Source organism: Palaemon carinicauda, chromosome 10 (genome assembly GCF_036898095.1).
Source record: "Palaemon carinicauda isolate YSFRI2023 chromosome 10, ASM3689809v2, whole genome shotgun sequence".
In the NCBI taxonomy this organism is placed as follows: Eukaryota; Metazoa; Arthropoda; class Malacostraca; order Decapoda; family Palaemonidae; genus Palaemon; species Palaemon carinicauda.
This window is the reverse complement of record NC_090734.1, coordinates 133,379,993-133,397,492: the sequence shown is the minus strand read 5'-3', so window position 1 is coordinate 133,397,492 and position 17,500 is coordinate 133,379,993. Positions and strand designations below refer to the sequence as shown.

The 17,500-nt window shown below is 31.1% G+C and overlaps 1 protein-coding gene across 1 annotated transcript in view; it reads right to left on the bottom strand.

Annotated features, from left to right (window-relative positions):
* Positions 1–17,500, bottom strand: part of LOC137648271 (visual pigment-like receptor peropsin) — a 330,485-nt gene that overhangs the window by 13,124 nt on the left and 299,861 nt on the right. Inside the window, 1 exon segment of the mRNA XM_068381198.1 lies at positions 12,545–12,641. Coding sequence (XP_068237299.1) covers positions 12,545–12,641 — 97 coding nt within the window.

Below are 17,500 nucleotides of genomic sequence, written 5' to 3'. Positions count from 1 at the left end.
TAAAAACTTGAAAATTCAGTGAATCACCAAAGAAACTAATGTATTCTTTCTTTGAAAATGCTTCACAAGCTTATACTCCTGTATGAACTTCTATACATTAAGATAGAATATTAAAAAGATAAAAATACCAAAATTTAGACGTATCGTGATAGATATACGAAAATCTTAGAGGGTATTCTCGACTACAGTTCCGGAAAAAATGGACTGGTCTAGCAGGAGGGGTTCAGAGTTACCAATACTCTAAGTGAAGAGAATATTCTATAATAAAGAGTAAACTATAGATTTGGATGATATATTAATGGAAAATATGTATATATATGAAACTAATATTTCACCATCTTGCTAAAATGCACATGAAAAGATTATTCTTTATGATTCCTCCTCTTATAAAATCGAAAGGTTTGCCACCCTTAATCCACAAAGGGAGAGGAATGTAAACATTAGATTCTTTTAACTTTTTATAATGATAAAGTTTCAAACAATAAAACGAGTTGATTAATCTCCATTTCATACAATTAAAAAGAGGATTCAGTTGCATATATGTAGAAAGCTCATTTATAAAGACTGTGGCGAGGATATGCAATCATTCAACAATTTTTTCGTCTAAAAGAACTGCAGCAGACGACAATTTATCATAAAAAAATTCTATCAAGGTACCAACTGTGGACCAAACCAAGAACATTATAAACATGGCTTTGTATATCCGGGATGTTGACATTACTTTAAAATATGATTAAAGTAAAATCATACTTCAGTTATATTTTGGTTTTCAATTTGTATAAGTATTGTAAGAATGATTCTTTTGTCTTTCTTAATAAATCTTGGTTTTCTTACGGTTGGCAATCCTGGTACGTAAGTAACCTATTTTAAATTCAGCATTTTGTAATATAAGACATATTTCTCTCAATTTAAAAACCGGATTATAGATATCAACATTATGAAATTGTTATAATTCTGTCAAAATATAGGAATAAATATTGACTCTAGTTCATCATCTTTTAAAGAACTAGAAGTGGCAGCCCTTGTACTATAACTGTAAAAAACTTGCCGTAAAAACAGTAAAATCCTGGAATAAATGTTGCCAGTTATTTACCTTTTTAAAAACTGATATACTGACGTTAAGGAGTGATATTACGGTCACCAACCCGTTAAAGATAATAACAAAATAAGGTAAACATTACAGTAGCTTGTATTTTACTGAAATACGGTTGAGAACAGTATGTTTTGACGGAGAATTTCCGATTAAAATTACGCTTTTCAACAGTAGGTTTTCTCTCCTTGGAAACATTACGATTATTCTTTATTTCTGTGTTGACATATTTAAGAAGGTTGCGGGTTTTAGGTCTCCACTGAGACGATTTACATCGTTCTCCTCATGCTCAAAATGTTTAATCCTTACTTTACTTCAAGGACTGCTTTTCTGATCCTATACAGCAGGGGAACCCTACTCTACAGGACCTCCACAGTCATTTCATCATGTTCGTTCGAAAGCATTTAAAATTTCACACCGCATATTGCTCGTTTATTATCAAAGCCACACTATCGAAGCACTCACAGAAAAAGAAAGTCTTCAGTTTCCTCTTGAAAGCTTTAATATCTTCAATCATTCGGATGTCTAGTGGGAGCTTATTGTATAATGTCGGGGCCACATATCTAAAGGCTCTGGAGCTTACAGTCGACATATATCTAGGTTTCAATAATTTGAAACCATCTGTAACTATATCTCGTGACAACACGATTTGTTGGCTGCAGAATATGTCTTCTCAAATGTCCGGAAATAATGGATTTCATCAAGGTGGTATTCTACATTATAATTTATTGAGTAAATTACTAAAAGTGCTTAAATAGTAATAATAAAACTCATAATGAAATTAATAGCAATAATGATAAGAGTAATGATATTAGTAATGATAGAAATATTGATATCAATTTTAATAATAATAGTAATGATAATATTAGTAATATAAATGTTGATATCAATACTACTACTACTAATAATAGTAATGATATTAGCAATAATAGAAATATTAATATCAATTCTAATAATAATAGTAATGATAATATTAGTAATAGAAATATTGATATCAATATTAGTAATAATAATAGTAATGATATTAGCAATAATAGAAATATTGATATAAATTTTATTAATAATAATAGTAATGATAATACTAGTAATAGAAATATTGATATCAACATTAATAATAATAATGGTAATGATATTAGCAATAATAGAAATATTGATATCAATATTATTAATAATAATAGTAATGATAATACTAGTAATAGAAATATTGATATCAACATTAATAATAATAATGGTAATGATATTAGCAATAACAGAAATATTGATATCAACGTTAATAATAATAATAATAATAATAATAATAATAATAATAATAATATTAGCAATAATAGAAATATTGATATCAATTTTAATAAAGGTGTTGACAATGAAAATGTTGATATAATTTCGTTAAACTAAATACTTTCAAAAGCTTTCACTAGTTGATGCAGTTTTTTTCCAAATACCCTCAACTCAGAAATAGTGTTTAATGAGGCTATTATTCTGCGCAATGAGATTATCTCATAATTAATATATCATTCTTATTAATACTCATTTAGAAATATTTTCATAAATTGAAACAAAAAATATGCAATACCCTTCTCTCAAAATTTGGTAGAAGAGACTCTTTAGCTATGGCAAGCAGCTCGTCTAGGGACACTCAAAATCTTGGGTAGTGACATAGCCTCTGTACCATGGTCTTCCACTGTCTTGGGTTAGAGTTCTCTTGCTCGAGGGTACACCTGGGCACACTATTCTATCTAATTTCTCTTCCCCTTGTTTTGTTAGAGTTTTTATAGTTTATATAGAAAATATCTATTTTAATGTTACTGTTCTTGAAATATTCTATTTTTCCTCGTTTCCTTTCCTCACTGGGCTATTTTCCTTGTTGGGGACCCTGGGCTTATAGCATCCTGCTTTTCCAACTAGGTTTGTAGCTTTGCAAGTAATAATGATAATAATAATTTTAAAAAAATCTATATCCATTACTTTACTCTTTGTTTCTCAAATGTATCACTAAATTTGTATTTTGATTAATACTAATGAGAACTCAATGCTGGGTTTGATTATTGTGATTTACCAATAGAATTAATTGCTTATTGATTCTATCCTCAATGGGATAAAGCGGTTTATTATCCACCTAAAGGTAATAATCCATGCATATAATACAAGCTTACTGAATAACATAGAGAAATCATTCTCGCTATATAATCATGATTTCTATATTGGTATATCATTTTATTAATGATATACATCAAAATAATAAGCGTAAATACTGCGAATGTTGATTAATTAAATCGAGACCCATAATATAATGTGAGTGTTTATCATGGTGAGAGGTAGATGGAGTTGGTTTGGGCATGCTCTTCACACTCCCCAAGAGAGATTAGTTCACCTAACGTTCAGCTGGGTTCCACAAGGCACTATTAGAGTTGGAAGACCCAGGTCTACATGGCTGAGAACTATTCAGTTATCATATTATTAATGGTATAAATCAAAACAATAAGCGTAATTACTGCGAATGTTGATTAATTAAATCGAGACCCATAATATAATGTGAGTGTTTATTATAGTGAGGGGTAGATGGAGATGGTTTGGGCATGCTCTTCGCACTCCCCAAGAGAGATTAGTTCACCAAACGTTCAGCTGGGTTCCACAAGGCACTAGAAGAGTTGGAAGACCCAGGTCTACATGGCTGAGCACCATTCAGTTCAGGCATATAATACGAGCGTATCGAATATCATAGAGATAAATTATTTCCTCTATATAATCAGGATTTCTTCATTATCATATCATTTGGTTAATGATATACATCGCAATGAAAAACGTAATTACTGCAAAGGTTGATTAATTAAAACGAGAACACGCTTTTCCAACTAGGGTTGTAGCTTAGCTAATAATAATAATAATAATAATAATAATAATAATAATAATAATAATAATAATAATAATAATAATAATAATATGTCGCCTTTGCTACAGAATATCGTTCTGTTCTAATATCATAAACAAACAAAGATCGGAGAATAATAATAATAATAATAATATGTCGTCTTTGCTACAGAATTTCGTCCTGTACTAATATCATAAACAATCAAAGATCGGAGAACACAGAATAATAATGATAATAATAATAATAATAATAATAATAATAATATGTCGTCTTTGCTACAAAATTTCGTCCTGTTCTAATATCACAAACAAACAAAGATCGGAGAATAATAATAATAATAATAATAATAATAATAATAATAATAATAATAATAATAATAGTAATAATAATAATATGTCGTCTTTGATACAGAATTTCCTGTTCTAATATCATAAACAAACAAAGATCGGAGAATTATAATAATAATAATAATAATAATAATAATAATAATAATAATAATAATAATAATAATATGTCGTCTTTGATACAGAATTTCCTGTTTTAATATCATAAACAAAAAAAGATCGGAGAACACAGAATAATAATAATAATAATAATAATAATAATAATAATAATAATAATAATAATAATAATAATATGTCGTCTTTGCTACAGAATTTCATCCTGTACTAATATCATAAACAAACAAAGATCGGAGAATAATAATAATAATAATAATAATAATAATAATAATAATAATAATAATAATAATAATAATAATAATAATAATAAAATGTCGTCTTTGCTACAAAATTTCGTCCTGTTCTAATATCATAAACAATCAAAGATCGGAGAATAATAATAATAATAATAATAATAATAATAATAATAATAATAATAATAATAACAAAACATATTTCATGCAAGGCGCTATGAATGTTGACATCAACGCAACGGACGATAAACAAACTGTTTTTTTACCAGCTTCCTGTAAACTGTTCTTTCAATTTGTCTTTCGTAGGATGCATTGCTAAAACACTTTCAAAATAAAACGTCTGACGAAGGAAACGTTTTTGAACACTTTCAAAACAAAACGTCTGACGAAGGAAACGTTTTTGAACACTTTCAAAATGAAACGTCTGACGAAGGAAACGTTTTTGAACACTTTCAAAACAAAACGTCTGACGAAGGAAACGTGTTTGAACACTTTCAAAATAAAACGTCTGACGAAGGAAACGTTTTTGAACACTTTCAAAACAAAACGTCTGACGAAGGAAACGTGTTTGAACACTTTCAAAACAAAACGTCTGACGAAGGGAACGTTTTTGAACACTTTCAAAATAAAACGTCTGACGAAGGAAGAGTTTTTGAACACTTTCAAAACAAAACGTCTGACGAAAGAAACGTTTTTGAACACTTTCAAAACAAAACGTCTGACGAAGGAAACGTTTTTGAACACTTTCAAAACAAAACGTCTGGCGAAGGAAACGTGTTTGAACACTTTCAAAATAAAACGTCTGACGAAGGAAACGTTTTTTAACACTTTCAAAATAAAACGTCTGACGAAGGAAACGTTTTTGAACACTTTCAAAATAAAACGTCTGACGAAGGAAGAGTTTTTGAACACTTTCAAAATAAAACGTCTGACGAAGGAAACGTTTTTGAACACTTACAAAATAAAACGTCTGACGAAGGAAGAGTTTTTGAACACTTTCAAAACAAAACGTCTGACGAAGGAAACGTTTTTGAACACTTTCAAAATAAAACGTCTGACGAAGGAAACGTTTTTGAACACTTTCAAAACAAAACGTCTGACGAAGGAAACGTTTTTGAACACTTTCAAAACAAAACGTCTGACGAAGGAAACGTTTTTGAACACTTTCAAAATAAAACGTCTGACGAAGGAAACGTTTTTGAACACTTTCAAAATAAAACGTCTGACGAAGGAAACGTTTTTGAACACTTTCAAAACAAAACGTCTGACGAAGGAAACGTTTTTGAACACTTTCAAAACAAAACGTCTGACGAAGGAAACGTTTTTGAACACTTTCAAAACAAAATGTCTGACGAAGGAAACGTTTTTGAACACTTTCAAAACAAAACGTCTGACGAAGGAAACGTTTTTGAACACTTTCAAAATAAAACGTCTGACGAAGGAAGAGTTTTTGAACACTTTCAACACAAAACGTCTGACGAAGGAAGAGTTTTTGAACACTTTCAAAACAAAACGTCTGACGAAGGAAACGTTTTTGAACACTTTCAAAATAAAACGTCTGACGAAGGAAACGTTTCTGAACACTTTCAAAACAAAACGTCTGACGAAGGGAACGTTTTTGAACACTTTCAAAATAAAACCTCTGACGAAGGAAACGTCTTTGAACACTTTCAAAACAAAACGTCTGACGAAGGAAACGTTTTTGAACACTTTCAAAATAAAACGTCTGACGAAGGAAACGTCTTTGAACACTTTCAAAACAAAACGTCTGACGAAGGGAACGTTTTTGAACACTTTCAAAATAAAACCTCTGACGAAGGAAACGTTTTTGAACACTTTCAAAATGAAACGTCTGACGAAGGAAACGTTTTTGAACACTTTCAAAACAAAACGTCTGACGAAGGAAACGTGTTTGAACACTTTCAAAATAAAACGTCTGACGAAGGAAACGTTTTTGAACACTTTCAAAACAAAACGTCTGACGAAGGGAACGTTTTTGAACACTTTCAAAACAAAATGTCTGACGAAGGAAACGTTTTTGAACACTTTCAAAACAAAACGTCTGACGAAGGAAACGTTTTTGAACACTTTCAAAATAAAACGTCTGACGAAGGAAACGTCTTTGAACACTTTCAAAACAAAACGTCTGACGAAGGGAACGTTTCTGAACACTTTCAAAACAAAACGTCTGACGAAGGGAACGTTTTTGAACACTTACAAAACAAAACGTCTGACAAAGGAAACGTTTTTGAACACTTTCAAAATAAAACCTCTGACGAAGGAAACGTCTTTGAACACTTTCAAAACAAAACGTCTGACGAAGGGAACGTTTTTGAACACTTTCAAAACAAAACGTCTGACGAAGGGAACGTTTTTGAACACTTACAAAACAAAACGTCTGACAAAGGAAACGTTTTTGAACACTTTCAAAATAAAACGTCTGACGAAGGGAACGTTTTTGAACACTTACAAAACAAAACGTCTGACAAAGGAAACGTTTTTGAACACTTTCAAAATAAAACGTCTAACGAAGGAAACGTTTTTGAACACTTTCAAAACAAAACGTCTGACGAAGGAAACGTTTTTGTGGGTAGACAAAATAGTTCAGTACGAATTGGCCATGACTGACCCACTGTAATCGCCTGTGTTCAACACAGCATCGCAGAATTTCAAGTTTGCTTTTCCTCGGCCATCTTATGGGTAGTTTTTGTTTCGGTATTTTTAGAAAACAAGTTTAGTGGTTTGGTAATATCTATTTTGTGGATTGATCTCTATTTTAGAAAATGTTCTAAATAAAGTAGATAAAGTTTGCTTTTCCTCAGCCATCTTATGGGTAGTTTTTGTTTCGGTATTTTTAGAAAACAAGTTTGGTGGTTTGGTGATATCTTTTTGTGGATTGATCTCTATTTTAGAAAATGTTCAAAATAAAGTAAATATATTTTGCAATGTGTCAACAGATTATTTCAGTATTTTTAGATAACAAGTTTAGTGGTTTGGTAATATCTTTTTGTGGATTGATCTCTATTTTTAGAAATGTTTAACATCTAGTAGATGTATTTTGCAGTGTCAACAAATTAGATAGAACGGAAATTTTTATTTGAATCTTGCAAGTCTCTAAATACTCGTAGCATTAATATGAATACTGTCCTGTATTCACAATGGAATATTCATGCCTTAATGTCCATTTATTGCTGTAGACTATTTACCTAGGCCTACTGCACTTTATTCACAATAAGATATTCATGTATTTATGCCTATTAATTACTGTACACTATGTACCTATAACACATATTGTAGTCTATTTCACTCTCTCTCTCTCTCTCTCTCTCTCTCTCTCTCTCTCTCTCTCTCTCTCTCTCTCTCTCTAAAAAGAAAAAAAAAACTACATTGAAATTTTCTAGTTTGTTTTTCCTCAGCCATCTTCTTTGTAGTTGAGAAAAGGATCAAGGTCCTTTTCTTGTTTTTGTTTAAAGTATTTTTGAAAAAAAGTTCGGTGGTTTGCTAATTTTTTTTCTTTTTTTTATTAATCTATTTTTGAAGATGTTCAACATAAAGTATATATATTTTGCTGACAAATTATATAGGGTACACTCGGGCACACTATTCTATCTGGTTTCTCTTTCTCTTGGTTTCGTTAAAGTTTTCATAGTTTCTGTAGGAAATATTTATTTAGATGTTATTACTGTTCCTAAAATATTTTATTTTCCCTTGTTTCCTTTCCTCACTGGGCTATTTTCCCTGATGGGGCCCCTGGGCTTATACCATCCTGCTTTTCCAACTAGGGTTGTCGATTAGCAAGAAATAATAATAATAATAATAATAATAATAATAATAATAATAATAATAATAATAATAATAATAATAATAATAACGGTAATTTTTATTTGAATATTACGAGTCTCCAAATACTCGTAGGACCTATGACTAACATCTTCGTAAAATTAACATAAATACTGTCCTGTATTCAAACTGTGATATTCATGTACTTATGTCCATTAATTACTGTATACTATGTACTGTATCTATATAGTGTAATCTCTTTCATTCTTTAAACAAAACATATTGAGAAAAAAAAATTCTAGTTTGCTTTCCTTCTGGGTCGTTTGAAAACAAGGTTGGTGGTTTGCTAATATCTTTTATCATCGTTTTTATTATTAATACTACTACTACTACTACCACTACTGCTACTACTACTACTACTACTACTACTACTAGCTAACCTACACCCCTACTTGGAAAAGCAGGATGATATATGCCCAAAGGCTCCAACAGAGAAAGTAGCCAGGTAAGGAATGGAAATTGAAGGAAACAGATAGAACAACATGCCATAGTGTAACTCAAGCAAGAGAACTCTAACCCAAGACAATGGAAGACCATGGTACAGAGGCTATGGCAATACCCTAGATGAGACAAAACAATTAAACATAAAGAAATAAGAATTACAATAATTGGAGCGGATTTTCAAATTATATTATGTATATTAAATTTAGTATATATAATAAATATGCGTAGGGAAAAAATATAGAAGCGTATCAAATAAGCCATAATTAAATATATCGTACATTGTTAAAAAAAAAAAACGTAATTCTAATCGGAAATTCTCGGTTAAAATATACTGTTCTCAGCCGTATTTCAGTAAAATACAGGCGACCGTAATTTTTACCTTACGGGTTAGTGACCTTTTTATTACTAATTTAAATCAATATATCCGTTTTTAAACGATAAATGCCGGGCAACATTTATACCAGGATTTTTTCCGTTTAAAAAACATATATATTGACGTAAAGGAGTGATATTACGGTCACCAACCCGTATAAAATAATAAGATAAAAATTACAGTCGCCTGTATTTTGCGGAAATACGGCTGAGAACAGTATATTTTTACGGAGAATTTCCGATTAAAATCACGGGTTTTTTTTTTTTAAGTGTAACTAAAACACTCTTCTGACATAAAATATTTAATGATTCCCTTTGAAATACGGCTGAGATCAGTATATCTTTACGGAGAATTTCCGATTAAAATTACGGTTTTTTTTTAACAGTAACTAAAACACTCTTCTGACAAAATATTTAACGGTTCCCTTTGAAATACGGCTGAGATCAGTATATCTTTACGGAGAATTTCCGATTAAAATTACGGTTTTTTTAACAGTGTAACTAAAACACTCTTCTAATATAAAATGTTTAACGGTTCCCTTTGAAATACGGCTGAGATCAGTATATTTTTACGGAGAATTTCCGATTAAAATTAAGGTTTTTTTAACAGTGTAACTAAAACACTCTTCTAACATAAGATGTTTAACGGTTCCCTTTGAAATACGGCTGAGATCAGTATATTTTTACGGAGAATTTCCGATTAAAATTAAGGTTTTTTTAACAGTGTAACTAAAACACTCTTCTAACATAAGATGTTTAACGGTTCCCTTTGAAATACGGCTGAGATCAGTATATCTTTACGGAGAATTTCCGATTAAAATTACGGTTTTTTTTTAACAGTAACTAAAACACTCTTCTGACAAAATATTTAACGGTTCCCTTTGAAATACGGCTGAGATCAGTATATCTTTACGGAGAATTTCCGATTAAAATTACGGTTTTTTTTAACAGTGTAACTAAAACACTCTTCTAATATAAAATGTTTAACGGTTCCCTTTGAAATACGGCTGAGATCAGTATATTTTTACGGAGAATTTCCGATTAAAATTAAGGTTTTTTTAACAGTGTAACTAAAACACTCTTCTAACATAAGATGTTTAACGGTTCCCTTTGAAATACGGCTGAGATCAGTATATTTTTACGGAGAATTTCCGATTAAAATTAAGGTTTTTTTAACAGTGTAACTAAAACACTCTTCTAACATAAGATGTTTAACGGTTCCCTTTGAAATACGGCTGAGATCAGTATATCTTTACGGAGAATTTCCGATTAAAATTACGGTTTTTTTAACAGTGTAACTAAAACACTCTTCTGACATAAAATATTTAACGGTTCCCTTTGAAATACGGCTGAGAACAGTATATTTTTACGGAGAATTTCCGATTAAAATTACGGTTTTTTTTAAGTGTAACTAAAACACTCTTCTAACATAAAATATTTAACGGTTCCTTTTGAAATACGGCTGAGATCAGCATATCTTTACGGAGAATTTCCGATTAAAATTACGGTTTTTTTTAACGGTGTAACTAAAACATTCTTCTAATATAAAATATTTAACGGTTCATTTTCAATTACGGCTGAGAAGAGTATATTTTTACGGAGAATTTCAGATTAAAATTGCGGTTTTTTTAAGTGTAACTAAAACACTCTTCTAACATAAAATATCTAACAGTTGCCTCTTCAATGCACTTAAAATATCTTATATCATCTCCGCTCGTCTTTTCACGTCCGCCAGATAATCAAGAGATTCCTTAACGAGCGATAGCTCAGCACCCTTAATATGGATTCAATTTCCTTCTCGAAAGGATTAAATTCTCTCTCATCCCTAAAATTTGTCGATGCAGTCTCTCATGCTGTACTTTTAGCTCATCCTATTGAAGGAACCCCCTATTATGTGATCTAAATACTCTAAAATATGCGACGTCAGCATTTTCAACGCTGGAGAGATATCGAGGGATATTTTTGCCTCCTTGTCTTTTCGATTATCTTTCTTGTTCCAAAAACTCTATGAAATATCTAATATAGTAAGCAGTGGCATAACTAAGGGAGGAAGAGAAGAGGGGGGGGGGGGAGGGGAATGGCCCCACACCTCCACGAGAGGGGGGCCCTCCAAAACAGGGCCAGAAAATAAAAGAATGTATACATCTATATTTATACATCAGTATACATCTAAAATACTCGTAGGAGGAGATGGTGATGATGTTGATGATGATTATTCCTAAAGGTGCAGTGCGCACTATCAACAAACGGCTAAACTAGTCATTTCGCTTGTTACATCTAATTGCCTTCTACAGTATGTGTCTGGCAATGAATCAGGCAATAGGTCACTATAGTCAATTCTTTTTAGCGAGGCAGATTTGCACCGACTCGCAGGGGTGCCCTTTTAGCTCGGAAACTTTTCCTGCTTGCTGCTTGGTTGGACAAGATCATTCTAACCAATCAGGTAGCAGGAAACTTTTTCCGAGCTAAAAGGGCACCGCTGCGAGTCGGTGCAAATGCGCCTCATTAAAAAAAAATTGAGTGTAGTCAATAAAATGAAAAGTCGCAAATTCAAAGATTTATAAGATTTGATAAAAGAAAAATATGGTCGCAATATTTACGCACAGATAAATGTGCTCATGATTACCTCCGCCAACGAAGTTGGTAGGAGGTTATGTTTTACCCCCTGTTTGTGTGTTTGTTTGTTTGTTTGTGTTTGTGTGTTTGTTTGTAAACAGCTTCCATGCCAAAATTTAAATCGTAGTGAAACTTGCAGGGATTAACTGTTATGTAAGAAGCTGGAAATGCAAAAAGTCGAAAAATAAGATGCCACGGCGGAGGTCTGCACTTTTCTGAGTGGCCCTCTAGTTATTATTATTATTATTATTATTATTATTATTATTATTATTATTATTATTTCTAGGCATGCTACAACCCTGATTGGAAAAGTAAAATGACATCGAAGGAAATCTCCAAAATATCTCTAACGAGAGAGAGAGAAGAGAGAGAGAGAGAGAGAGAGAGAGAGAGAGAGAGAGAGAGAGAGAGAGAGAGAGAGAGAGAGAGAGAGAGAGAGAGAGAAATTCTCTAGCTAAAGAAAGAGAGAATGAATGAATGAATGAATAATTTTAAGTTATCTGGCATCCTGACATCGAAGGAAATCTCCAAAATATCTCTAACTAGAGAGAGAGAGAGAGAGAGAGAGAGAGAGAGAGAGAGAGAGAGAGAGAGAGAGAGAGGGAGAGAGCTAGCTTACCTTCCCCATCCCAGAAGAGGACAAACAGACCAGAAGAAGGACCAACACCAGATAAAGATGATCATCTGACAGTAGCGCTTATACGTCAGCTTCCCACCTGCAGAAGACAAAGGAGAAATTAATTACAATTGTGGTTAGTAAATTCATTTTATACATAGCTACATATAAACGTAATATGTGTATTTATTTACATAATGTATACACATACATACACACACATGTATATGAGTGTATATATATATATATATATATATATATATATATATATATATATATATATATATATATATATATTTATATATATATATATATATATATATATATATATATATATATATATATATATATAATATACATATACAGTATATTTCGTAATTCCTACAGGAACATGTGATGCTCAGATGCTATAATTCGCATATTATATATATATATATATATATATATATATATATATATATATATATATATATATATATATATATATATATATATATATATGTGTGTGTGTGTGTGGACAGTATAAACATATATGACTTTATTCATATAATGTGTACACATACATATATACACACACACACACACATATGTATATATATATATATATATATATATATATATATATATATATATATATATATATATATATATATATATATATATATATATATATATATAAGGGTTGGTATATACTTAAATATTTGAGTTGTGTGTGCGTATGTGTGTGGATTCAAAAGTTGGCCTCCTTACTTCAGTTGAAGGTAGACAAAACCTCTTATATTCAAATGAAATTGCCTACTTTAAATCTAAGTCTTTCAACTTTCCTTCTCTTTAGTAAACATAAACATAAATAATGTGCGATACTCTTACTAATGTCAACATACGACGAGTAATGACAGTTAAAATTCGAGTACTTACCCCAAGTATACTCTGTGAGCATGGAAGGAAACACGAGATATATTATTTTTCATGAGTTACAAGTCATTGTAAAATATTAAATTATAAATATAACTGTAAATCATTATAACTAATCAGATTTCATTACTAATATGAACCTTATTATTATTACTATTATTATTATTATTATTATTATTATTATTGGCTAAGCTACAATCCTAGTTGGAAAAGCACAATGCTATAAGCCCAGGGTTTCCAACAGGGAAAATAGCCCAGTGAGGAAAAGAAAAGGAAAAATAAAATATTTTATTAACAGTAACATTCAAATAAATAATTCCTACTGAACTATAAAAATTATTAAATTCCTTAAACCTTATCTGAATACCATATACCTGGCACCGTCGTTGCGCGTGGAGTATAAAAAGATTTTCACAATATTGACCATCCTTTGCAATCAGATCGTATATGACTATTCGATTTACCACCCAATACTTGCATTATCATCATCATCATCATAATCTCCTCTTACGCCTACTGACGCAAAGGGCCTCGGTCAGATTTAGCCAGACGTCTCTCTATCTTGGGCTTTTAAAGCAATACTTCATTCATCATCTCCTATTTCGCGCTTCATGGTCCTCAGCCATGGAGGCCTGGGTCTTCCAACTTTTCTAGTGCCTTGTGGAGCCCAGTTGAACAATTGGTGAACTAATCTCTCTTGGGGAGTGCAAAGAGCATGCCCAAACCATCGCCATCTACCCCTCATCATGATCTCATCCACATATAGCACTCAGGTAATCTCTCTTTTAGGTTCATTTCTAATTCTACTTGCCTTGTAACAAGGCTAAACAATACAGTGTTATGTAAGTTCTGTTTTAGCTATGACCACATTCTTATGATTCTAGCCAGGAGTTACATGGGTGGAATCACAGAAGTTTGAATTTATTGTAAAAATACATTTCTTGAACAGGTTTATATAACTTTCATTTTATAGTTTGTGTTACTTTAATTCTTCTTCTTTTTCCTTTTTTTTTTTTTTTTTTTTTTTTTGCAATTCTTCATATAATAGACTTTCTACTTCTGCTTATCCTATTATGGCCCTTGTACCTACACTTAAAAATTTACGTTTAAAAAACGGCAAATGCCTGACAACATTTATTCCAGGATTTTTACCGTTTAAAAACGCATATATAGACGTAAAGGAATGACATTACAGACATCAACCCGTAAAGCATAATAACAAAGTAGGGTGAAATTACGGTCGCCCGTATTTTACTGAAATACGCCTGAAAACAGTATATTTTCAGGGAGAATTTCCGATTAAAATTGTGGTTTTTCTAACAGTGTATAGCATTCCGCTTTTCATTATAATAATCTGCCAAATTACAATTTATAAAATAACTATCAACGGCCGGAAATGTTATGAAATATAGTTTGCATTTTGTAAACTTATGCAATTCACGGATAAGCGTATATCACACAATTTCCATACTGAAAAATACATTAAAACTCAGTTTTGGATTAAAGGTTTTAAATTGAAATAATAACAGAAATTTGTAAAAGTAAGTAATCTTAATATTTTAGGTACATAACCATCGTAATTGGGAAATAATTATGTTAAATTGAAATACTAATTTTATAAACCTAATTACATGATTCTATTTATATAAAAAAGTCTACTAAAAAATAACATCAAAAAAGAAAAAAAAAATAATTTTTGTATGTACCTCAAAATCTTTAACAAAATGTACTTAATAGGTGGAAAAAATAACTACTTATTCAAACTAAACAAAAATTGGCAGGGGGCAAAAAGTACAAAGTAGTTCTAAAAGGGTATTTAAACAAGAAGCAGTACCTAGCCATAATCCAAAAAATGCATTCAATATACTCAAAACGTACTTTCCGAAAATTACGCAATAAAACCCATTATAAACAATAAATAAAATTTAACTTCTTTCCTTCATCACAGATGGAAATTGAAACTTTTGAGACGGTTGATGGATCTCCACCTAATATCTTATAACAAAATTATCAATTATATAGTCTATAAAAATGCATACTCATATATATATATATATATATATATATATATATATATATATATATATATATATATATATATACATACATACATATATATATACATATATATATATATATACATATATATATATATATATATATATATATATATATATATATATATATATGTGTGTGTGTGTGTGTGTGTGTGTGTGTGTGGATGGGTGTGGAAGTAAATATATATATATATATATATATATATATATATATATATATATATATATATATATATATATATATGTGTGTGTGTGTGTGTATATATATACATATATATGCATATATATATATATATATATATATATATATATATATATATATATATATATATATATATATATGTGTGTGTGTGTGTGTACGTGTGTATCAACATCATAACTATTAAAACCTCAAAGCTTCAACAATTCTTTTCAAAGATCACTAAAATAAACTGTCATTTGAAATGAAAATCTAACATGAATTATAAGCTCGATTTTAATTACATTTTTATCTATTTCAAATAACCAACATAGAGTTTTGACATTTTCAATTATATCGTCCAGTAAAAAAGGCAAACCTCAATTACTTATTAAAGATTAATCTTGAAACTGACATTTGAGATGAAAATATATCTAACTCGAATTATAAATTTCTATCTGAATTACATTTTTCATTTATTTCAAATAACTAACATATAGATTTCTTTTATGAAAACCGGAGACAAACTGATTGAAGATAAAAAAAAGGATTCCTTAACCATAAATTTAATATTATCAATATGTTAAAAAATCATATGTTAATGAGAAATGTCATTTAGTTATGTCTCTTCCTAGAATAAAGATAAAATCAAATTACTTAACAAGACTCTGTAATCTACGTTATCTCCCATAACCTACTACAATTATACTTATAATAAAAGATATTCTTCCAGGTATTAGGCTTAGGAAAATTTAATAGGCCTACTACGACGGATAGAGAAGTGAGCAAAATACTTCTTTTACTACCGAAAGCGTTATCCAATCCTTACACGGTTTTAAAGGTCGCCATGAATGGCAGAGGCAAAGGGACAGTGACATTGCCCTATTAAGCAGGACAATGCCCTAGAGACTGACCATATAAAGGTTTAAAGGCCACTCATGAATGGCAGAGGCAAAGGGGCAGTGACATTGCCCTATTAAGCAGGACAATGACCTAGAGACTGACCATATATATATATAATCAGCACGCAAGCACGTCTCCATCAAAGCTCGGACCAGGGAGGGCCAGGCAATGGCTGCCGATGTGCCCCATCAAGCAGGACAATGCTCTAGAGACTGACCATATATACATATAATCAGTACCCAAGCCCCTCTCCATCAAAGCTAGGACCAGGGAGGGCCAGGCAATGGCTGCCGATGTGTCCTATCAAGCAGGACAATGCCCTAGAGACTGACCATATATACATATAATCAGTACCCAAGCCCCTCTACATCAAAGCTAGGCCCAGGGAGGGCCAGGCAATGGCTGCTGATGACTCAGCAGGTAGACCTATAGGCTTCCCGAAAACCAACCATTCTTAGCTCACAAGGATGGTGAGGTTGCAGACTCTACAAGATACTACCGAGCTTCAGAGTCTCGAACTCCCGTCCAGCAGACTGGCAGGCAGGGACGTTTACAATGGGCTACCACAACTGGGTCATATTTACCGTATTCATACACCAATTCCACTGTTCTCGCTGTGGAATGTATTTTTTCGTGACTGACGCAAGTCGGGCGTGTGTTAGTATCGTCATATACTGAAAGTAGAAACTGAAATATGTAAAAAAAAAAAAAAAAAAAAAAAAAAAAAAAGATATGGAGAATACATAATTAACATTATTTTTATTATTATTATTATTATTATTATTATTATTATTATTATTATTATTACTAGCTAAACTACAACCATAGTTGGAAAACTAAGATGCTACAAGCCCAAGGGCCCCAACATGGAAAAGTAGCCCAGTGAGGAATGGAAATAAGGAAATA